This window comes from Dermacentor albipictus, chromosome 5, assembly GCF_038994185.2.
Source record: "Dermacentor albipictus isolate Rhodes 1998 colony chromosome 5, USDA_Dalb.pri_finalv2, whole genome shotgun sequence".
NCBI lineage: Eukaryota > Metazoa > Arthropoda > Arachnida > Ixodida > Ixodidae > Dermacentor > Dermacentor albipictus.
The window spans coordinates 680241-704918 of record NC_091825.1 but is presented as its reverse complement, the minus strand read 5'-3'; the positions used below and the strand labels follow the sequence as shown (position 1 = coordinate 704918).

Sequence of the window (24678 nt, the reverse complement as noted above, 5' to 3'; positions counted from 1 at the left end):
CCAAAGTTTGGAGCGAGCTGTCAGAATTTTCGGAAGCTGTTGACGAATCAACGATGGATGAGTTTGTAAGTGCAGATGATGCTGTCGCGACCACGGGAGGGCCTGAAAACGAAGACTTGTATCGCCGACATTGTACCGAGCACAAATGAAAGTGGGCAGAATTAAGAAAGCAATGACAGTCCTTTACCCACATCCTCCGAATTGATTGGTGCAGTCGCACTAGTCCGGTGCTTCTGCGTGAATGCGGAAGGTTGCGGCCTCAGCTGCTCCGACCCCTTTTGACAATGTGGGGAAGTGCGTGCATTGCAGGCAGTGAAATTGCCCAAGCAGAAGAAAATGCAGGACTAACTAATGCGGAACTAAGCTAGTTTCATCAATAAAGTGATTTTATAAATGGTACATGCTTTTATGACATCCAATTTTTTAGCAGGCTTGTATCGAGTTATGCTCTATATCAAACTGAAAAGCGTTCTTTTGCAAGTTCGATATAACCGGGTTTGACTGTATGCGTTGGGGGCAGAGTCTAGGTGTGTCGGCGGCTTGTATCTTTGTGCATGCTGTGTCTTCTCAGTGCTCACTTTTCGTTGAAGTGTTAGACAGCACGTATTTCACTTTGCTCGCTGCTGCTGCGTTTCCTCACTCTGGCTGCAACTGCGCATGTGGCAGGTGTGTGCGGTCGCACGGCTGTATCTTGAATGCGATCTGCATTGGGGGCAGAGTCTTGGTGTGTTGGCGGCTCGTGTCTTTGTGCGTGCTTTGTGTTCAGGGTGCTCACTTTTCGTTCAAGCGATAGACAGCACAAATGTCACTTCACTTGTTGCTGCTGCCACATTTCCTCACTCCAGTGTTTTGATGAGTTTCTGCAGTCTAGTGAGATGTTTTCATGTTTGCTTGTGTGTGCATGACACCATGCTTCTGAATTTAGTTAGTATGGCTATGTTTACAAGTTTATACGGCGGATAAAAACTACTATCCTTGCTTTGTATAGCTGTCCACTAACTTGCTGTCGCAATCGATGTTTCTACTGTCGAGTGAAACTGCTACTTTTCTTTTACAATGATGAGTCTAAACTGAGACGTCCCGTTAGAAAGGTTGTCGGAGACAGCATGCTGTATCCGATTCTATACAACAAGACAGAGCCTGAATACAGTAGAACCCCGCTGTTACGTTCCTCACTCCTGCGTTTTCCCGGCTGCTACGTCGTTTTCATCCGGTCCCGGCATAGCTTCCATAGGATCCAATGTATACCCTGCTGTTACGTAGTAGCTGTGAAAACGTTCCCGCATGATGCGTCGCAACCCGAACCCGCCTGGGCTTAAGTAGGCAACGCGCTCCAACCGCCATTTTGACTCTTGACGAGTTTTGACCGGGCTTGGCTGGGCTTGGCTATGGAACTGGCTGCAAGAAGCCGCACGCCAGTTTGAGAGGCCGCCACTAGGTGGCCATTCGTGAAAAATGCTCTCACTATCATCACTGTGATTACGGTTGCCGCATGGTTTCCTGGACGGGTTGACTCACGGAGGAAGGAAACTCAGGAGAGGCCCTGACGTCACTCTTTGTGAAGGGAAGCCGGAAGTTGGCGTTGCTCATGGCGTTGCTCCGCCTATCGGGCCAGCTCTCCTCTCTTGTTTACATTTCTCGCGAAACCACGCCGTGCTGCGCGCAACCAGGCTGCTCGGACGCGCGCGCTGCGCAGCAATACTTAACAGTCGTTAGCACGTTAGCATGATTACGCCAAAGAGGGCAAAATTTCCCGCGGATAGTCCTTCGTCCGTTGCCATTGCCATGGCCCGGTGATGACGAGGAGCACGAGCCACATGATGCCGGGAGGTTGCCAAATCCTAGCTTTGGAGAAGCCGTTGCGGCTCCTCCTCCGCAGGTACGCCACACCTCACAGCGATGCTGAGAGCAATGCGGCCTTCCAGGCTATTGAGAAATGTGTGGTGATTTCTAGTGAGCGAAAGAAACGGCAAGCCACCACTCTAGACTTTGTAAAGTTTTAAGCGCACTCTGTGCAAATAAATTGTCGAGAGTTGAAGCTACACTTTTTTCATTCATTTTCGGAGCTTTCCTCACTGTTGCGTTTTCCCGGCTGTTAGGTTTTTTTTCCTCGGTTCGGTGAAAAACGTATGAACGGGGTTCCACTGTACATGGGCGACACCCAGTACAGACGACACCCAGTACCTCATTCTCCTTATCTTTTGCACATGGCTACACCGCAACAGAAGGGAGCACACCAGCATGATTATGATCAGTCGCAACGACTTTGTCAACTTCATAAGACATGATGCATTCAGAACGCAGGACGAAGAACGTAAACTGTGCCGATTTGTCAGCAGATGAAGGAAAAAGCACACGAGCAAGCAGAGGGAAGCAGTGTGGCCTCTGCAACTTCACTGGGCTTAGATGGCAGAGGTAATTAGTGCCATCGATCAACCAGGCGGAAAAGCAAATCCACTTCCCTCGCGCCCTTCCTCGCAACTGCGCTCCCCTTGCTTTGCCTCTCAATTCCCTCATAACTTGCTCACCTTTGATGGTCTACATGCGCGCCTGCCTCTTTGCCGGCTCGGTGCCAGCTTAGCCCGCTCCTGGAAGTTTCGTTTTCATCTGTTATCGGGAAGCGAGCATTGGCCGGCGGGGGCAGTTTCCTGGACCTTGCTCGCAGTGTGTTTACGCACCGCAATATTTCGTGGATCACACCATTCGTGCATCATGCTATGGTGAACGAGTGTAGTGAAACTTCGTTAAACCGTAGTTGGCTGGAGCTCGGAAAAGGTATCTACTAAATGGTAGTACTGTTTAACTGAAATAGAATGAAATCGCCCACTTACCTATCAAAAACAGAACACTGAACTCGCAGAGAGTGCGAAGAAAGGGTAAAAAAACTTGCAGTATTTATCCACTTTGCGCGACAAAAGTGTTATTTTTGTTTGATGCCACGGTGACGTTGGTTAATTAATGTATACTTATTATCTAATTAAGTAAAATACAAAATATAGTGTGACACATTACATACAAAAGTGAGCAACATGCATTTGGTCGCGTAGTCTTAGAGGGCATCGTAATATTTTTAAACTTTGGCTAAACTTAGCTGAAACACCCTGTAGACCAACAATTTTTCTGACTTTGGAATTAAGTAGTAGTTTCGATTCACAATTCCTGTTATCGCGTCTAACTTTTGTAATATTGCATCGACATGCTCTTCCCACTGCAGTGATTCTGAAACATACACCAAGCACCCTAATACAGCTAACTAGCTCTATCTCTGAGTATAGAAACATGCCTACCTATAAAATGAAAAATCACTGTCTTTGTTTTTTTATTTTTAATTGGTTATTAGCTGTCCATGTGCTTAATTCCTCTAATATGGTATTGGCTTTATAAAAGAGGTTGGCATCTGTCGAAGACAACACAAATGTAGGGGGATCTGAGGGACTCTGTTTTATGTCAGAGCTGCATGAAGTAACAGGAGAAAGCCAGAGAAAGTAAGTAAATTTTTACATGTAATTGAAATGTAGAAATAATCAATGTGTGTCACTGGCCAGCATGTTGTACACAAACAGCCAAGAAAGTGTGTGGGAGGATGGCTGCTGCCTTAAGTGATAGCTGAATTGGTGAAGCAATGCAGACGTAGCTGTGAGTTCAATTGTAGCACTTGCAGCAAGTATCATTTTTACCTTATTACGTATTTCAACGGAACTTAATAAGTTCCGTTGTGCTATCTCTGGCTTCATTGTCTGTTTCGCGTGGTCTTGAGGCAGCAATCCATTTAAAGAAGTAACTGAAAGAGCAGAATTTGCTTGCCATAGCTTGTTTGGCAGCGGTTCATGTGCCAATTTCTTGGGTTTATAGGTGTTTTATTTGTGTCATTGCTTTCTAGACTAGGATGCTTTGTCATAGTGCTCTCCTTATTGCATATGCAGAGGTTGTAGTAGTGGGAAAATCCTGATATGATACACACGCTCACAGTGGTCACACAATGTGAGTCTGCTCGGCTTTCACTTGTGCCCACCTGACCCATGCGACCTTAGGATGGATAGTTGGGCATGTTGGTTAAGCATGATCTGAAGTGGAGGCGCTAAAATGACGGAGGACAAAGAAGAAACACACACACAGGGCGCAACTTCCAGCAATGTTTAATCAGGAAAAAACGCCACTGATTTATACTAGGAGCGCAATAACAGTTTGACTCCCGTGAGTGAAATGGATCGGTGCGTTTCAAGTGGCGTAGACGTTCTTCTAAGGGACCAGTGTGACCCTGATCATCCCGCAAATAATCGTCTGGCGTCTTATTTGAAGACGAACGCCTACTGCATACTCTCATCGGACAAAGAAGGCGGCTTTGCCATCTTTCCACGAGAGACTTACAAGGTGAAGGCGTTGGAAGCCTTAAATTCTGTTTTTCATTGTCACCACAACGTATCGCTCAATAAGTTGCAATGTTCCTATTGGTAGGCAGCGCAACCCGGACGAAGGACGAGAGGAAGTACACAACACGAGCGCAGCACTTCCTCTCGTCCTTCGTCCGGGTTGCACTGCCCACCCATAGGAACATGTTCAATCACCAACTCGCCCAGCTTGCCGTCTTAATTCAGTTGAAATGTGAAGCGAAGAAGCTGTGCGAAAAAATGAACCTGTCAAAATTAGCTAGGGACATTAGAAATAGCAAAGTGAGCACTCTTGAGGTCTTCTTCAGCGCCAAGACCCATAAAGATAACTGCCCTCTAAGGGCAATTGTGTCGGAGCACGATTTGTGGCAGAAATGTTTAGCTGCGTTTCTGTTAGAAAGGCTAAAGAGTCTAACAGTAGACGACCCCCACCTGGAAAGGACTCTGCACAAGTAGTCGAATACTTGTCAAGACAGACAAAAACAGAATTGGAGGACTGTTTTGTACATCTGAAAGATCTATATTATAGCATGCCAAAAGCAGAATTGCTTCAGTGCGTCCAGGAAAGCATTGATAGTTTCGGCTCCCTGGCTTTCCAGAATGAAGCTGGTATTCTGGAAGACAAATTCTTGGCTATGCTAGAACATTACCTGGCTTCCACCTATATTGAATGGGACAGTCTGTACCTGCAAAAGAACGGTGTCTGCGTAGGGTCATGTTTAGCTCCGATGCTGAGTGACTTATCTTTAGCTCGTGCTGGCAGAACCATTTCTAGCAGTCTCGAGGGTAGTAGCGTAGTTTTTAGATTTGTTGACGACTTCCTAATTTTGGTAGATAAGAATTGCAGTGACGCCGACTTGGTCATTAGTCAAACATTGACAACCTTCAGGCAGACTTTATTCTCCATTGAACTGACCCACGAACTTTCGGTAGATTCCTCCATCAGGTTTCTAGATCTTCGATTGTTTTTAGCAAGTAACCACATCTATTGACAGTATGAACCTCGGGCTACTAAACCTCTGCTACCTTTTAGTTCCTCTCACTCTAAGCTAGTTAAACACAGCATTGCTAACATGTGCCTGCTAAATGTTTTTAAGAAGTCCTGTCCACATCGAGCTGCAGAGAGTTTTCTTAAGCAGATTGACCGCCTGGAAGAGGCAGGCTATCCGCAACCTGTTTTAGGCTCCGTAGCGGAAACAATCCTGAAGAAGTCGCGAACCTGCCAACCGGACCAGGAGTCACCCCGCGAAAAAGAAAAAGTTGCTGTCATACCCTACATACACCACATGTCGCATAATTTGAAAAACATCGCAAAGCGAGCTAAGGTAAATGTCGTGTTTTCTGCCTCGTGCAAGCTCTCTAAGCTCTGTAGAATGACCAACCCTTATTCCCGCAAGGCACCGGCCTGTGCTACTAAACACGATAACAAATATGTAGATTGCCAGGCAGGGGTTGTTTATGAGATTCCTTTAGATTGTGGTAGAAAGTATGTGGGCCAAACAGAGCAGTGCCTGAATGACAGGCTGAGGCAACACAATAACAAAGTGAACAATGGGAGGGAGGGCCACCTGGCAATTCATTGTAGAAATTGCAAGTGTAAGCCAGACTTCCACGCCTGCGCTGTGGTTGCCAGAGGCCATCACAAATGGGTGAGATTAATAATTGAGGCCAAAAGAATCATTGAAGCAGCTGATAACTGCCGAAGTGTTGCATCCATATCACTGTCACGCAAAGAACTGCTTTTCCTGAACGCAAATGCGCCCTGAGAAACTGTGATTGCGCTCTTAGTATAAATCAGCGGCGTTTTTTCCTGATTAAACATTGTTGGAAGTGGCACCCTGTGTGTGTGTGTGTTTCTTCTTTGTCCTCCGTCATTTTTGTGCCTTCACTTCAGATCATGACCCATGTGAAACCAGCAGAGGCAAGAGAACATAATTACTTGTAGTGCCAGTATTTGTAAAGTGCGGCTCTTGTCCCAGTGTGCAGCATTGGCCAGCGACTGTCCCAGCCGGACCTGCAGTCTGAGTACACGGCCTTCCTGCAGCCCAAGCGCAAGCCCCTGCTCATCAAGCGCTCGCAAAGGTGCCGGGTGCGTGTCCTGTTGGTTGTGCAAGGGTCCAGCTAGCTGTGACTGTTAACATACTAAAACAAACTCAGAAAGGATAACAAGTTCCGACCAAAGGAATGAAAAGGGAAGCTGAAGCACGATTTGAAGGAAATCAGTTTACAGCACATTATTCTGACCACCACAATTCATACTTAACACACTGTATAAATTGTCAAATCTGCCAGGAAACAAATTATCTAGCGAAAAAAAGCAGGCCGTCTTATTTACACTGTCATTGCATGCAATTGGCTCGCTGCTTCTTGATGTCATTACCCGTTGACGCACGGAGCATTAAATGGGCCACACCATTTTGAGCAGGAACAACAGCTCGGCCTCAACTGCTCAAGCGACAAACATGCGCCAATAACAGCAACTACTAGCACTGCTAGCCTCTCGTGCTTTTCAAATGCACAATTTGAGCACAGTTTATATTGTTTTTATTTGTTACTGCTGTTCTCATGTGTTCATTCATATGGCAGTGGTAAGGGTACAAGCCTTGTCACTAACATATACAGTGAACTCTCACTTGAGTGAACTTAAGGGACCCAAGGAAATAGTTCACTTAACTGAAAGTTCACTAAACTGAATATTCACTAGAATATGGAACAGCATAAGGCACAGCAGACGAGTCAAACGTGCGAAATGCAATTTATGGAGTCATGTACATCACCATATACGAAATGCATAACAGTTACATTGCTGCCTATTTCATATGGAAAAAAAAAAATATCTGAAATTTTCATTTGCACTCGTGCTCTTCAAGCAAAAGAAGTGACACAGCTGCTCAGAGAGTATGTTTTGATGACCTTCCTCTGGCACACATTGTTGCTGAGAGACGAAGTCCCACAACTTTCCAAGGCATCCTACATCCTCGGCTAGAATTCCAGTATGTGAATCTGCTTCTGCCATTGCATCTTCCTCGTTGCACTCTTCTTCAGGATGAACACTGGAAAAAATTTCCAGATCTATTAGTTCAGCACAGGTAATGAGCTCACTGTCCCTGCACATAGTCTTCAAATGAAGTGTTGCTGTCAATATCCAGCTGGTGACAGACCTCTGTCCACATTGCAGGGTCGATCACCTTGTCGCGCTGTTCCTCCTGCTCGCTTTCACCGCACAGGGGGCAAATGCCCAATTGATGCCAGCAGTTTCTAATTGTAGCCGGTGTTACTATCCACCAGGAGCCTCAGGTTCATTCAACTGAAATACAGTTGAACCTCTATGTAACGGATCTCTATGTAACGAATTCCTGGATTTTACGAAGTTTTTCAATTACCCAGCACATCCCCCATTGAAGCCCATGTATAGACGACCTCCATGTAACGAACGCGTTGCGGCGGTTGACCTTGATGTAACGAATTCGTGGCGGAGATCATCGAGCTGTGTCGTGCAATGTTTTGCCCAAAATTCGACCGCGCAGTGCGCAACTTTAATGAATATTGTTTAACTAAGTTTTTATATCAAAAGATAAAGTAGACCGCAAGCAGAACGCTTGCAATCGTAGCAAACAAGCAAACCTCGGTGATGATGATGATGTTGAGCGTCGCTCCGTGGCAAGCGTAGCAACCTTTAAGTTTTCATTTTGTAGCTTGACACTAGGTGGCACTACTATGACAAATTCTTTGTGGTGTCTTGCGGCACATTTATGATAAGCCTTCTTAGTCAGCGTGTTGACGTGCTTGTGCAGGCATGTGTTTACAGTGTCGGTTCGTTGCGATGAGTTCCGCTGTGAGGAAACGCAAAGTTTTGTCGCTTGAAGATAAGCTCTCGATTTTGAATGCGGTTACTGCCAGCGAAAAAAAGAAGGATGTCGCTGCCCGCTTCAATATACCAGCCAGCTCCCTGTCAACCATTCTTGCTGTAGAACAAAGCATCCACACTGCAATGGAGTCGGGCACAAGTGCCAAGAAGAAAAGAATGAAGACGTCGACCTATGCTGATGTGGACAACGCCGTGTTTGCGTGGTTTTTGGAGAGACGAGCACAAAACGTGCCCATAAGTGGCGCGATTTTGCAGCAGAAAGCCATAAATTTTGCTTGCATCCTGGGCCCAACGACTTCAAAGCGAGTAACGGCTGGCTACAAGGATTTAAAAGCTGGCACGGTGTCATCGGAAAGGTGATATCTGGCGAGTCTGCCTCCGCAGACAGCGATGCTGCTGCCTCGTGGGTGGCCGAGAAGCTTCCTGGCATTTTCAGCCGCTATGAAGCTGCTGACATTTATAATGCTGATGAGACGGCCCTGTTTTATCAAATGTTACCGAGCCGCACGTTGTCACTAAAGGGAGAAGACTGCCGTGGTGGAAAGCAAAGTAAACTCCGCATGACGGTTTTGCTTTACGCAAACACTGATGGCAGCGACAAGCGAATCCCATTGGTTATTGGTCACAATGCCTGGCCCAGATGTTTTAAAGGAACAAGGCGGATGCCAGTAAAATATGTGGAAAACTCCAAAGCATGGATGTCGCGGGCAGTTTTTTCCGACTGGCTGAAGGAGCTCAATCAAGATGTCAAGCGACAAGGCCGCAGCATTTGTTTGCTGCTTGACCACTGCTCCGCGCACCATGTGAAAGGCCTACAGGTTTCGAGCTGCAGTATTTACTGCCTAACTGCACTTCTCTCATACAACCCTTAGACAAAGGGGTTATTAACAGCTTTAAATGCTGTTACCACCGTCGATTGATGCAAAAGATGCTCCTGGATAACCGCCTTGAACGGCCGACAAAAGTGGATATCTCCCAAGCAATCCAAATGCTTGCTGCGTCGTGGCAAGAGGTCGGATCACAAGTGATCGCCAATTGCTTCACCAAGGCTCGGGTAAATCAGGCCATTCAAGCTACAGTCCCTGAAGATGAACCTTCAAGCCCACTGTTGTATATAGTTTCGTTATTCTATTGAGTTCTTTATACCTCGGGGGGCACTTCTGTTCTTCGTTATATATATGGTTGTATATGCTGAATAAAGGGCTTTTTACATCGGGACAGCTGGAGTCTGACTTCCCTCTTCGTTCAATACCGCATTGGCGACGAAGATGTCGTGAACGTACCCCCAGCCCCACTGCGCTCTCCGTATCCGCCCACCATGAGCTTCACTGGGCTTGCTCCGCCACCGTTTTTCCTTCCGACGCCCGGCCGTCCGTCATTGCCATGGGAGCAGTGGGAGCAGATGTTCAATGTGTACTAGCTGGCATCCGGAGCTGCTGCGTTCAAGCCGGAGCAACGCAAGGCTATTCTTTTGCACTGTTTGGGGGCGGGGGGCCAGCGTATTTATCAGACGCTACACGCAGGGACCAGCGCCGCAGCACCGGCAGCGCCAAGTGCCGCAGCAGTCGCCGATGACAAGTCTGTCGTGGCCCCTCCTGACGAATACGACTCTGCACTGGCTGCATTACGGCACCAGTTTGCGACGTCATGCAACGTTATCATCGAGCGTCATCGCTTTCACCGCCGCAGCCAAAACATAGGCGAGTCCGTTCACGACTTTGTTGCCGCTCTACAGGACCTAGCGTTACATTGTTTGTTTGTCTCGCAAGGTGATGCTCTGCAGGATCAATTTGTTGCCGGCATAGCTTCCAATCGCGTACGCGAGCGGTTACTACGCGAAGGTTCCACACTTTCATTAGAGAATTCGCACTCCGGTTTGAGCAGGCGGCTGAAAAGCTAAAGGAGCTTTCTGCTTCGGTCGAAGCAATTTCAAGCGGCAGCGTCGTAAACCATCCTCGCATTCTTCGAACAAAAAAAGGAATTCACAACCGGCAGCCACCTTTGAGCAGAATTTAACGAGGAGCGTGGGCTACTTACATGCACCACAGCGGAAACGCCCCCCTGAACCGAGAACAGAGTAGCCGCTCCGGTTTGCCACATTGTTTCCGATGCGGATCGCGGACCATATCGGGTCAGCGCCGCAGTGCCCAGCGCATGGCAAAACTTGATCGTTTTGCGGTCGCAAGGGCCACTTTCAAAGGGTATGCAACCGCAAGCTAACTCAATGCAAGGCCGAGTCCATGAAGTTGAATTTCATGAAGATGTTTCGTCATCTAGCAGTGCTGAGCAAGTTTTGACTGTGCAACGTTCCGTGCATAGCGGAATTCATATTCAAGTGCAAGTCTCAAGTGTCACCTTGACATACCTTGTAGATTCAGGGTCGTCTGTTTCAATCCTGTCGGAGCAAGAATTCAGTCGATATTTTCAGAGCGTTCCGCTCCTGCCTGCGTCGCATGTTACTCTGTTTGACTACTCTCAATGGCCGATTCCCGTGCTAGGTTGTTTACAGACAGACATTCGGTTTAAAGACCACACAGCGTCGATATGTTTTTATGTTGTTCACTGAGGAACTTGTCTGATCGGTCTTGGCGGCATTAAAGCCTTGGATCTTCGCATTGAGAGTTCTGCTCTCAAGTGCTTATACACGTCCGTTGATCTGCTGCCGACTGTCATTGACCCGCTATTCTGTTCTATTTCCACGCCGTCTAGCACCCAGCATCGTAACAAAGCTCTTCTGGCAGCCTTAGCACATGAGTTCAGTTCACATTTCAGTCCCGAGTTGGGTCTTGCTAAGGGGTTCACACATAGCATCAAGACGCGGCAAGGCGTGCAGCCTGTAACTTTGAAGCTTCACTGTCTGCCATATTCTCTCCGGTCACCAGTATTAAATGAGCTTCAATCATCGAGCGCATCGATGCTTCTGAATGGATGTCCCCCATTGTTGTTGTTAACAAGAAAGATGATAGCATCAGAATATGTGTAGACCTTCGAGAGCCGAACAAGACTATTGTTCCAGACAGTTTTCCGTTGCCCCACACAGAGGAGCTGCTTCACGCTTTGGTAGGCGCTGCACACTTCTCAAAACTTGATTTGGCTTCCGCTTACTATCAGGTTCTCTTGCACCCTGACAGCAGGGATCTCACAGCTTTCATCACACACGACGGCCTTTTCCGTTTAAAAGAGTTTGCTTTGGGTTGGTTTCTTCCCCAGTGGCATTTCAGAAGATGATGGCGACAATCCTTGACCGCTGCCTTGGCGTGTTGTTCTACATTGATGATGTCATCATTTTTGGCAAGACCGCAGAAGAGCACCTTTCAAACTTGAAGACCGTGCTGCAAAATATCAAAGACGCAGGTCTAAAACTGAACAGCAAGTGCCTCTTCGACATTCCAGAACTTGCGTTTCTAGGGCACAAGGTCACCGCACTTGGTATCTCGCCACTCCCTGAGAAGGTAGACTCTATAGTTAACACACTGGTGCCAACTGATGTTGCTACCCTTCGTTCTTTCCTGGGTCTCAAAGAATACTACTTCAAGTTTTTTCCATACTTGGCACAAGTGGTTGAGCCTATGAGAGTCTTACTTCGCAAAAATGAGCCATTCATCTGGTCTGCCGAAACAGAGAGCAGTTTCACGAGGGTCAAGGAAATGCTTTCGTTGAGCACAGTCTACCAGATGTTTGGTCCATCATTGCCAGTTATTGCGTTGACCGACACGTCCAACTGTGGGCTGGAGCAGTCCTTCAGCAACAAAGTGGCCACGAGCTTCGCACAGTCGCTTTCGCATCTCGTACACTGTTGCCTGCGGAGAGAAAATATTCAGTCGGTGAACGAGAAGCTCTTGCATGTATTTGGGTATGTGAGCGATGGCACACTTACCTTTGGGGCTGCCATTTCACAATTCGAACAGACCACCAGGCACTAGTGTCCTTGCTGTCGTCACAAGGACATGGAAGACGTCCACTTCAAATTGCACGGTGGAGTGCACGACTGCTTTGCTACAATTTCACTGTTAAATACCGCTAGGGGTCCGTAGACACTGTAGCAGATGCACTTTCTCGGCTACCAGCACCTACCTCGGAGGCAGAGATTGCTAATGAGGAAGAAATTGTCTCGTTTATTGAGCGAGCCTGCGTGATAAAGAAGTTCAGTCAGGCAGGCCGCCCTCGACGACAGTTGCCTGGACACCATTAAGTCATTCGTGCTGAGTTCCCGGCCGCCAAAGAAGTCCATACCAGAAGAGGCAAAACCATTCTACACCATTCGGAAAGAACTTTCTGTTGTCTATAACCTACTACAGTGAAATTTCGGTATAACGAACTTCAGGGGACCGCGGGAAAATGTTCGTTATTCTGAAAGATCGTTATAGTGAAAGCCCAAAAATTAGCCGTAACAATAGCATTTCAGTAACGTAAACATCCTACCTTTGAAACGGTACCTCCTTCAACTCATTTCTCACACAATGCACACGTGATCTTAGACAAGGCACATTTATTTGAAATAGTCCGTGATCGTCTTCTGACGGGCGCAGCACAGACTCTGCAGCACGAACGACTCCAGACCGTCCGCATTCTTAAGCACGCCTTCGGTCGCTGTGCCGCTTTTGCCTATAAATATGCGGAGTTTTCGCAAGTAGTCCAACGCATCTGCGGCAGACACGAACTCGTCGCGGTCTTCGGGTGCTGCCGCAACGTCATCGTCCATGTCATCGCTGCATTCCTCATCTTGAGTCGCCGTACCATTGACGCTCTGCAGGATGTCATCAGTGGTAAGCTCCGCTGAGGTCCACGTCGCGTCGTCACACTGGACATAGTCGTCAAATGTGACTGAAGGATCGACGGCTAGCTGCTCGGCCACCTCGCTCCAAACCTCGCTCGAACTGTCCTCCGCTGCTGGTTCATCGGTTTGTGGTTGGCCATCTGTGATAGTCTGGCCGGCCTTCTTCCAGCAGTTTTGGATGGTGGTGGACGTGACGCTCCACCATGCGCCTGTCAGCATTTCCGCTGCCTGTCGGACGTTGATGGCTGTCGAGTGCTGCAGGCGCAGGTTGATGAGCAGCCGCTGAACAAGGCGCTTCCGGAAGTGCGACTTCACGCTCCTTATTATTCCTTGGTCCAGTGGCTGAAGTACTGATGTGCAGTTCGGCGGCAGATACTCGAGCCGCACATTCGTGAGGCGTATGTTGACAATGTGCGCCGAGCAATTGTCCACAATCATCAAAATGTGCCGCTCCTCCTTCCTCATCTTCTCGTTTACCGTCAGCAGCCACTCGGAAAAGAGCTCGCGGGTCATCCAGGCACGCTGATTCGCCCTATACTGGCACGGCAGCGACACTACGTTTTTCATGCAGCGCGGCTTCGAAAACCTCCCGATCACCAGAGGCTTCAACTTTTCAGTGCCATCTGCATTGCAGCAATACAGCATGGTGACGCGAAGCTTCGACTTTTTGCTGCCTCTGCATTGTTCTCCTTTAAAATGCATTGTCTTGTCCGGGAGCAGCTGATAAAAGCAGGCCGTCTCGTCTGCATTAAAAACATCAGCTGCTGCGTAAGACTTGACCATTTCGTGGAAGCTTTCCTCCCTCCACGTGGCTGCTGCTGCTTCATCTGCTGCCTTCTCCTCGCCGGACACAGACTGCCAGGTTACGCCGTTTCGTTGGCGAAAACGGTGGAGCCAGCCAGAAGACGCTTCGAAGCCGGTGACCTCAAGAATTGCAGCGAACTGCCGCGCCTTCTCCTGCAGCATTGGGCCTGACACGGGCACATTCTGTGCTCTCACGTCTTTAAACCAAGTTAGCACTGCTGCGTCAATATTCTGGTAATCGCCGAGCCGCAGTCGCTTCCTTGATGGGGCAAGCTGAGATTCTTGCTGGTGCTTCAAGATTTTCTCTTTATCTTTGAGCATCGTGGCGATCGTCGACCGCGCCACTCCACGTTCTTTAGCCACTTCGGATTGCTTCTTCCCGTCTTCTATCTCGCGAAGAATGTTTACTTTCTCGCTCAAAGAAAACTGTTTTCGCTTCTTCGCCGTGGTTAGAGTTGTTGAGCTCATGGCAACGCGAACGCCGGCACGCACTTCTAACACAACAGAAGAAAAACAAGATGGACAGGCCTGATACGGGTGACAGCGCGCGAACAACGGAGAAAACAAGCAAGAAAAACGTGATGCGGCGTTGGCTCCGCAACAGGAAAAAGAGAAAAGGCCCACTTCAGCGTTAACTACAACTTTTTTTTTCCTTCTGCCGCACCGTCTCAGGTTTTACGAGCCCATGCTCCCGCCTTTCCACTCTCAAAACCTGGTGCGTCGTTGCCTCCGCAACGGAGAAGGAAAAAAAAAAAAAAAAAGTCCCCGCCCGCATTTTTCTCCTCCCGCGCCATCTCAGGTTTTTGCGGGAAGCAAGTTTCAAGGCGCCCGCTCTTCGCGCTGCGTCGTCTGCTAGCTTAGAGCTCCGACTGCCGTGACGTATACACTGAAATCTAAGAATCCTCGCATTTCGGGATATGAGTTCGTAGTACTGAGGTGTTGTTAAGATGACACGGAAATTAAATAACGATCGTTATTCTGAAATGTTCGTTATTCTGAAGTTCGTAGTAGTGAAATATTTTTACATTGAAACTACAAGCAGTCGGCATGGGATTTCTTGAAAGTTCGTTAATCTGAAATGTTCGTTAATGTGGTGTTCGTTGTAACGGGGTTTGACTGTACTGCATGGAGAGCGCCTCGTACCGTCCTCCCTCACGGCTCAGATCATCGGCATCGCGCACGAGATACATCCGGTTGTTGGTCCTTGATATTGTTGGTCCTTTAGAGCATGCAGCTCACAACAGCAGATTTGCTGTAATGCTTGTTGATTACCATTCTAAATGGTCAGAGGTATATTTCTGCAGCGGAGTGTCCACGAGCACCGTGAAAGACTTCTTGACAAGTGTTTTTGCCCGTGAAGGCTACCCAGAAGAGATTGTTCGTGACAATGGACCTCAGTTCACTTCGCGTAAATTCATCACTTTCCTGTAAAACAGAGGCATCAGTCTTTCACATTCTTCGGTGTACTACCCCCAAGCCAATGGGCAAATAGAACGTTTCAAATGCACATTGAAAAACTTCATTCAAGTATCACTCCTCGAAAGACGACTACTCTGGCTAGCAGTCAAAGAATACCTTGCCATTTACTGCTGTACTCCGCACGCCACCACCGGGGTTGCCCCAGCAGTTCTGCTGCTTAGTAGAATGCCCCGAACCAGGCTGGATGTCGTGGGTTTCTCAGCACCAGCATTTGCGGAAGACTCAGCCAAGGAGTTGGCGCGACTTTGTCAAAGGGTTCGGCGTCAGCAGCAGAGCAGCAAGCACTACATGGACAAAAGGAGAGCCGCCAAGAAGATGAAGATAGCCGTAGGCGACTTTGTCCGTATCAAAAAACCGTCCATTTGTTTCAAGGGAGACTGTGCCTTTTCTTCAACTAAAGTGATTGAGAGCAGGGGACCAGCCTCTTTCCGACTTGTAGATGGCCGTACGTGGAATGCCTCCAAGCTTTTCAGGGTTGCGGAGAAGGGCATCTGGGAACCAGGCCAGCCTGCCACACCGCAGCCGCGGTCTCCTGAGACACTGCAGCCTGCCACGCCGCAGCTTCCTGATGTGCTGCAGCCCGCCACGCCGCAGTCTCCTGATGCGCTGCAGCCTGCCACGCCACAGCCGCTGTCTCCCGATGTGCTGCAGCCTGCCGTGCTACAGCCGCCTTCTTCCAGGACACAGGCGCGATCTCCTGGCATACTGCAACAGCAGTCTACAAGCCTGTCGCCATTGTTGCCAGTGCGACGTCCAAAGCGGCCAATCCGAGAGCACCGGCCAGGCTTCAAGACTATCAGACCAACTAGTTAGCAGTCTGACATTGTGTACATAGTTTGTAAATATGTGTAAATAAGTATACAGTGTGCATGCCTTGGGGTTTTCCTTACTGATACTTACTAACAACTAATCACTAAAAATAAGGGAGGGAGTATGTTGTATTTAGTTTCGTTATTCATTTGAGTTCTTTATTCCTCAGGGGGCGCTTCTGTTCTTCGTTATATATAATATAACGAAGAACAACAACATATTACAATAGCATATTACATATACAGTAAAAGCTCGTTAATTCGAACCGCAAGGGGACGCCATCTCAGTTCGAATTAAACGAAGTTCGAACTAACAAAAGCAATGAAGAAAAACAGGACACCGCGACCAGGAAGCAGCAGGGCATGGCGCCAGTTCAATTTAATGTTTGAAAAAATCCGTAGGGCCTTGTAGGACCTCGGAGCGCCAACTTTCACATGTTTCAAAGTTAACAGCCTTAATCTCCCCTGACACCGCACGAAACACAAGGTCGTACCTTTCACGGAAGGTCGGGGTACTTTGCCAGCCGCATCCTCTTCCTTTCCCTGGCAACTTCTGCCTCTAAGGCGCCTTCAATCGCCCTCTTATTTTTTATATAAGTGGACAGCGTGCTCTTCGGTATCCCACGCTTCTTGGCGATTTCTTGTTTCGAAAAGACTCCGGCGTCCACTTCCCGTAAGATGTCGCATTTATCCTTCAGTGTTTCGGTGCAGTATTTACCGCGGGCGCACGCCATTCTGAAACCGCACGTCAGCACAGCGAAGCACACCACCAAGGCCTAACTTTTCAAGCGATCCGCACAACAAAGGTCGTAAGCGCGCCGAAAGCCAGAAAACTCGAGGCTGCCGAAAGCGGCCGAGACCATCGCGAGTTCAGGACAAAGACGTTGACGAAGGCTCCTCCTATTCGTTCAATTCTCGATCGCTAGCGGCGCTGCGATGTACTGGATTCACTGTATTTTTTGTGCTGGTTGCGCCATCCATCGGTTAACAACTGCAGCTATACGACAAGATTCTTAGGCCTCTGAGATCGGCGGCTCAAAACCGGAAACCGCAGTTCTCGGAGGTAGAGAGAGGGCGTAGCTGTTGCCACAGCTGTCACCCCTTGCCTTCCAGCCTCTGCGCCGGGTGCTGGCACCGGTTTTACCCGCTTTTTCCTTCTCTCCCCATTTTGGAGGCATTTTGGAGGCTGCAGCCTCGCGACAAGGCCTGCTCTGGCCATGTGCCAGGCGGCACGCCGCCCAGGCGCGGCGGCGCGTAGTTCGAATTAACCGTGCAGAACCAACTCACGTCCGAATTAACGGGCTTTTTTATACATGGACTTCTATGGAGCTTGGCCGGACCAAATCGTACAGTTCGAATTATCCCGAAATTCGAATTACTGAAGTTCGAATTAACGAGCTTTTACTGTACATATACATATACATATACATATTATGTTGAACATAAAAATTGGGACGACATCCTACCGTATATCACCTTTGCACATAACACGGCGAAACAATAGACAACGCGCATGACTCCGTTCACCCTTGTTCATGGGCGGGATGTACAAACGATGTTGGATGCTATGCTTCCACATGACTTTGACGACACTGATGCGGACGCCGTTGTGTTTACGCATTGCGCAGAAGAGGCTCGGCAACTCACGCGCTTGCGGATCTGCCAGCAGCAAGACATCGACGCCAGGCGCTATGACTTTCACCGTCGAATAGTAATCTACAACGTCGGCGACAGAGTGTGGGCTTGGACACCCGTACGAAAACGAGGCCTCTCCGAGAAGCTGTTAAGGCGATACTTCGGTCCATATCGAGTATTGCGCCGACTTAGTGACGTCACGTACGAGGTTGTCCCCGATAGTCCCAATTGTACGCGGCGCCGCACGCACCATCCTGAATTTGTGCACTTTGTCCGCATGAAGCCGTATGCGAGTGAATAACTATGCGAGAGACCCTTAATTCCGCAAGTGACACTTCTGGTCTAGCATCGGGACGATGCTCTCTTAGGGAGGGACAAATGACGCGTGCGTCTATTTTCTATGCAGAGACAACGAACATGGGGACATTAACGGATTTCGTCTAGAGTCGCCGACCGTTTATTTGGACCTCACGGGGACTGCGGAAATGTCTGAATAAACATGTCTGAAAAAGCAGATTAAGAAAAAAAAAATGAAATCCTTTATTTCCACGCACTTATTCGGGCTCGGCAGTAGGCTAGAAGAAATCGTGAATGCGCCGTTGCACGCTGTTCGTTTACGCGCAATCAGATAAGCCTGAATCTCGGAGAGGGTCGTACGGTCACTATAGGCGGCTGAAAGCACTGTCACTGCTTGTACACGCCCGCATGCGACGGCAGCGTAGCACATGGTGCGGCATCTTCCGACTCAAGAGTCCCGGCGGTGCAGCAGAAACCTGACGAATGATCTGGCCGTCATCGAGTTCTGCGCGCGTCAGTGCAGTAGTGTCAGCACCTGTGAAACTGTCAAATGAGACTGTGTCCGGAGTCGCAATGCAACCACTGCGCAGGTCTCGGCAGAATATTTTCTGCGTCAGTAGGGAGCACATCGGAAGGCGACAAATCTTAGGCCTCCCAGCACCCGCTTGCCGGCATTCCCCAGCGCAGCCTGCGCGGGCACTGTCGGCGCCATTAGACACTTGATGCGATGTTTCTGTATGCCGCGTTGGATCACCGAACCCTCGACACAGCACACGAAGCAAACGCCACCGTGCCGACACCAGTCACACAAACGAAAAAATGTAGCCTGCTCGTAGTGTCGTGCGCGAAGAAACAAATCAGCTGCTGGATTGTCTTGACATGGCTTACTAAGCTGAAACCGGAACTGCTACAGAGCCACTCTATCTAACCAGGCAGAAACGATGATGATGAGCGTGGATTTGCAGTAGCACCACTTCATGTGACAGCAAGGAGGCTCCGTTCAAAACAAAAATGGCGTTCAGCAATACAAACCGTGCACCGGTCAGAGTCGGTGCATGGTGCTCTCGATCGAGTTGGCTCAAGGAGTGTCCGAAAAATCAGACGAGAGGTTGCAAGGTGTCCGAACTTTCGGCAGTTGTTATACATTATGGTCTATGGGGAGAATGGCAGTGCCACGAAGCAGACTGAATAATCGAGCATGTCCAAATTTTTGGAGTCTGAAAAATCAGTCAGCTACTGTATAGCAAAAATTACGCTTATGTCGAACAAAAATAGCAGCGACTCCCGATATGCCAAACGTCGAGCACGCAAAAGCGCCCCCTCAAGTTGGCTTTCTCTCGTGGCGGTGGAGAAGCTTGGTGGCGCTGCTCCGTCCACCAGCTCTGCCTACCATGTCTGTGTGGTGTCGTGCGAGCCATTGACACCCCCTGCAAAAAATGATCCTGGCCCACTCGCAGTGCTTGCTCAGACAGCCAAGAGGAGGCTCTTGTGTCCTCGTCACGCAAGTGTGAGCGATCTCGCCGCCTTTCTGGCTTGTTGCATTTTCGCCTTGTGGGCCTTCTCCTGCAGTGCTGCTGTGATGGCTAGCTCGAAGCGACAAAATTTGCCTTTTGCCGTGAAGCCGTGAATCGAGTCGAATGCAGCGAGAAGTCGGATGTCGCCACAGCGTGCGTGATTTTGAGGAGCGCTCTTGGCAGGATCTTGAAGGAAGGATGAAGGGAAGATTAGGGCTAAAGCGATCAAACCTGGCGACTCGGTGCCCTAGATGCCCGACGTCTATGCTCGGCGACGTTCAGGCGGTCGTGTGCAAGTGGTTCATCCAAAATTGCTTCAGACATGCTGGCTTCCGCGTGCCCGGTAGTGAATGAAAATTCTGATGAGTGCGACGAAGCCGTTGCCGGTGTCACCGAAGTTTGCAACGAGCTGTCAGAATTTTTGGAAGCTGTTGACAGATCAATGGTCGATGAGTTTGTGAGTGCGGATGATGGTGTCGTGACCACGGGTGAGCCCGAAAATGAAGACTACATTGCCAACATCGTACCGAGCACAGGTGAGAGTGGGCGCAATGGGGAAACAACGACAGTCCTTTGCCCACATCCTCCGAAGTGATTGGTGCAGTTGCACTAGCCCGGTGCTTCTCTGCGAATGTGGAAGGTTGTGGCCTCAGTTGCTCCAACTCTTAGACAATGTGGAGAAGTGTAGAACAACGGAAAGCTGAGCTAGTTGGTAAGGATTCATCATGCAAAAAAGAGGTGAGGCGTGCAGACAGGACACGAGAGAAGAGAAGTGGACAACATGAACGCCGACCATCAACTGAAGAGAGCACTTAGGCGAAAAAGAAAGAAGACACACAACTCATCTGTGCAAGCTCAGGAATGGTAACACCACGTGTCAGTCAGGTACACGTGCCGGTCTACGTGAGAGATAACTGTTAAGGCACTTAATCTCTTCCTTCTGGGATGGTGAACATAAAAGGTCGTTAACCGGTGGATCGCCTTCTAATCTTTCCTTACATTGCCAAGATTGTAACTGCACGCCAGAGTTAGATAAATGCGCGATATTGTACAGGCATAAGAATGAAGATACGCGTCTTATGGTAGAGGCATGGCATATCTATAACGGTGGAAGTGTGTGCGTGAGGCAGCCTTTAATTACTTTACATAAGAAAGAGATTAAGATTAAGCATCGTTGCCATTCATGACTCTGCAGTCTTCAAAGACCAAGTACTGCTCTGGTTTTCGTAGCTGTTTTGTTCACTGCCTTGTACTTTGTTAGTCACCCTTTTAGCCACCATTTCTTTGTTCCTTCAGAGATCGCATATACTGTGCAATATTTTTCTGGCCTTATATTTGTAGCTTTATACTTGTCATTACTTCTCTGCGTCCTGTGAAACTGTTACCCATTGTATAATGATGCATGAGCTGCTTTTTTTGTGTCCTTCATTTTCTGTTCATGCCCCCCTCACACGATACTCCTATTTGGAGCCTGTGAGTATTTTGAATAAATAAAGTGAGCGGACATTCCCGTCTGTATGTGACATGTAGTGCTGCTTCGTTCACTACGTAGTGTCAGAAGGGGTCATCCTTCGGCTTCTTTCGCAGTGGTAAAAGGGGTGTGCCAGCAGCAGCCTATTGCAAATAACTGTCGCTGGCACGGTCAAAGCGGCTATCTGAGCAATGACGATAAGCAATGACGAGCAATGACGATAAGAAGAAGGGTGATTCTTTGCCATGTACACCGGCGATTGCGCTGGCTCCTGCGTGCGCAGCAGCAAATCTCAGGGCTCCGCCACCCTTCGACTTCAGCAAACCAGGGTAGTGGAAGCACTCGCTCGTCCATTTCGAAGAATGCCTGTATGCTTCGGGTTTGTGCGCGTTCGCACGCTTCTGTACACCATGGGTCCGCATACAAGGGAAGTCCTCAGCTCGCCGCTGGTCTTGGAGGAGCAAATGGCGGATTTCAAGCAAGTCACCAGCAATTTTAACTCTTACGTCATTCCTCCAGCAAACAAGCTGTATGAGAGTGCTAGGTTTCACCGACGGGTACAGCAACCCGGCGAGTCTGAGGACGCTTTCTATACCGCACTTTGAGGCATAGCCCAACGGTGCAACTACCCTTCAAAGGATGTCGACAAAAGACTAGTATGTGACCATTTTGTCGTCGGCTTGCTTGATAGTTTGTTCTCAGATTAGGTGCGCAAAGCTCAGTTTCGAAGTTTTGATACAGGTGCATCAACAGGAGGAAACCGAGAAGGAGCGTATTGTGCACGACTCCTCCGGCGAGAGTGTGGCACCTTCGTCCATCTGCGTGGACACTGTGAAACCAAGGACTTATAGACTGCGACATATGTCTCCCGCAGTAGCCAAAGCTTCGTGAACTTCAGCCTCAGGGATGGGCGTCATTTTTGTGGAAGAGCGTCCCACCCAAGAACGGAATGCCCGGTCCCACGTCCTCTCTGCAACAAGTGCCGAAAAGAGGGCCACTTCGTGGTTGTGTGCCGTTCTTCAGTGTGGGCTATAAGGCTGAAGTTGGCTTGGCCAACCTGCCCTTGGGCCAAGTACGTTGATGTAGAAGTCAATGGGACGCTGCTCAAGTCCAAGGCTAATAGTGGCGTGGAAGTTTGTTGTACCAAGCACGTTCTGTGGAATTCTTGTGTGTCTTGATTCTCAAGAATCTCAGCTAACAGGCCCCAAAGGACAGCTGCTAGTGGTTTTGGTACCTTCTGGGCTACCTTGAGATGGAGGGGGCAAACGGCTGAGCAGAAAATGTACGAGGTATGTTTGCATGCGGTGCCTCTGCTGGGTTTTGCAGCCATTCAAGCCATGCAAGTCGTCAAATTTATAGAAGGACGAGCAGTCCACAACCAAAGGCCTCGCTCAAAAGCTGTTTGAAGGTCTTGGCGTACTGGAGGAAATGTATAAGATCCGCATAGAGCCAGGGGCTGTTCCATTTTCCTTAAGGGGGGACAAGGGTTTAAAAATCGAAAATCGCAAAAAAATGTATTTTTGGGGGGAACTGCTTGTTTCGGCGTCTGTAATGCCTAATCTACACTGTGTCAAAAGGATTTGCCCAAAAATGCACTCTAAGTGTCCGAAAAAAATTATTGTATCAGTGGAGATGGCGAGAAGCAATCCCAAAATTGCGCAGAAGCACAGGAGTTTGTGGAGCTATTTCTCATCTTTTCCACCGCTGAACGCCGCCACGTCCGTATCGTTCCAGAGCTCAAAGTTCCACCTTTCCGATCCCCACATCTTCATCGATGATGGCTGCATAGAAAAAGAGCAAACGTAAAACAATCAGGGGTCGGTCTGATGAAGCTTGCCTTGCACACGGCCCTCCTATTGGCTGAGCGTGCCAGCGCGCTGAAAGGCGCCTTCCGATTGACTGTTGCTATGGCAACTAGGCCTAGCAGACGAGCTCGTCTGCTAGGCCTAGTTGTGCCATTTCTCTGTTCATCGTATTGCTAACCTAAGCTGCAAATCGACAAAAAAGTTTGAAAACGAACACGTGTCCATGAAAAGCGAAGCGCAAGTTGTCTCTGTTTTCTGCGTCAATAAAGGGGAGGCGGTTATCCCAAGGTTAAAACGAGCCGACAAGAATGCGCCGGAGATAAGTCACTGCGTCACGCAATCTCATTCCGTAATAACGCAGCAGCGAAGCTAACCAATGCCCTCTATCCCTGCCTGTTTGTTTACTTTGGGGACAGCAGATGATGTGCTGATGCCTATTCCTGTGCCTCTCGCAAGGGAATAGGCACGAATAAGTGCGTCTAACCCTACTAATGTCACTAAAGGCTGCTTATCATTTGTCCAGTCTGTTCTGTGGGCCGGTATAAAATACGCGACAATAAAGTGACCGGACATTCCCATTGTAGAGTATGTGACATGCCGTGCTGCTTCGTTTACGAGATGATGCAAGTATTATTCCTAAGTATTTATGTATAGAGACTTCTGACAGAGCATGGCCAAGTATTTATGTATAGAGATTTCTGACAGAGCATGGCCATAAATGCACTAAGTACAGTAGAACCACGTTCATGTTTTGGAAAAAAGATGCAGAATGGAGTGCTCATTACCTAACCATAATTTTTTGTAAGTCATTAGAGACATGTACTGTACCGGCCATTTGGAAAATCGCCAACGTAATTCCTGTGTTCAAATCGGGTAATAAGCAACTAATTTCCAACTACAGGCCTATCTCGTTAACAAGCACTTGTTGCAAACTCTTAGAGCACATAATTCATAAACATGTCCTTCAGTATTTAACTACTAATAATATATTGTCGCAGAATCAACACGGTTTCCGCTCTGGTTTTTCTACAACTACTCAACTCATTGAATTCACTCATGACATCGCTTCGGCTCTAAATAATCGAGGTCAGGTTGATGCCATATTCATAGATTATAGCAAAGCGTTTGATATGGTGTGCCACAGACAACTTCTTCTTAGGCTCAGTAAAATTATTAACGATGATAAAATACTTGGCTGGATAGCTGATTGGCTACATTTAAGATCTCAGTATGTTACTTTTAATCACGTGCAGTCATCGTCGGCCACAGTCACTTCCGGGGTACCACAGGGCTCAGTCCTTGGGCCCCTGCTGTTCATTATTTATATTAACGATGTCACACAGGTCATTAGGGACACACCAGTGAAACTGCGATTGTACGCCGACTGCGTGCTCTATACCACAGTAACTAACAGACGAGATCAAGAGGTTCTCAACAATGTATTTTCGTCCTTTTGTGGTTGGAGCAATGCGTGGCAAATGAGTATTAATTACCAAAAAACTGTACAAATGACTTTCACTAATAAAAAGCAGCCGTTCAATTTCAGTTATAGCTGTAATGGGCACTACCTAAATTCTGTGAATACCTTCAAATATCTTGGAGTTACCTTCACTCAAAACTTAAAATGGCAGCTTCATATTGAAACAATTTGCGCTAGGGCACTTAGGAAACTGGGATATTTAAAGCGAACCCTCAAATTCTCAACTAAGGACTGCAAATTAACAGCTTATAAATGCCTCGTCAGACCATTACTAGAGTACGCCTCAGTGGTTTGGGCACCATACACTGCACTTGACATTAGTAAGCTTGAAGCTATACAAAAGAAAGCAAT

At 48.3% G+C, this 24678-nt stretch overlaps 1 protein-coding gene across 6 annotated transcripts in view; it reads left to right on the top strand.

Annotated features, from left to right (window-relative positions):
• Positions 1–24678, top strand: part of DCTN4-p62 (dynactin subunit 4) — a 438984-nt gene that overhangs the window by 186695 nt on the left and 227611 nt on the right. For all 6 annotated transcript variants that reach the window (XM_065444866.2, XM_070538189.1, XM_065444867.2 and 3 more), the window contains one exon: positions 6368–6477. In XM_065444866.2, the coding sequence (XP_065300938.1) occupies positions 6368–6477 (110 nt within the window). The remainder of the gene's footprint in view (positions 1–6367; positions 6478–24678) is intronic.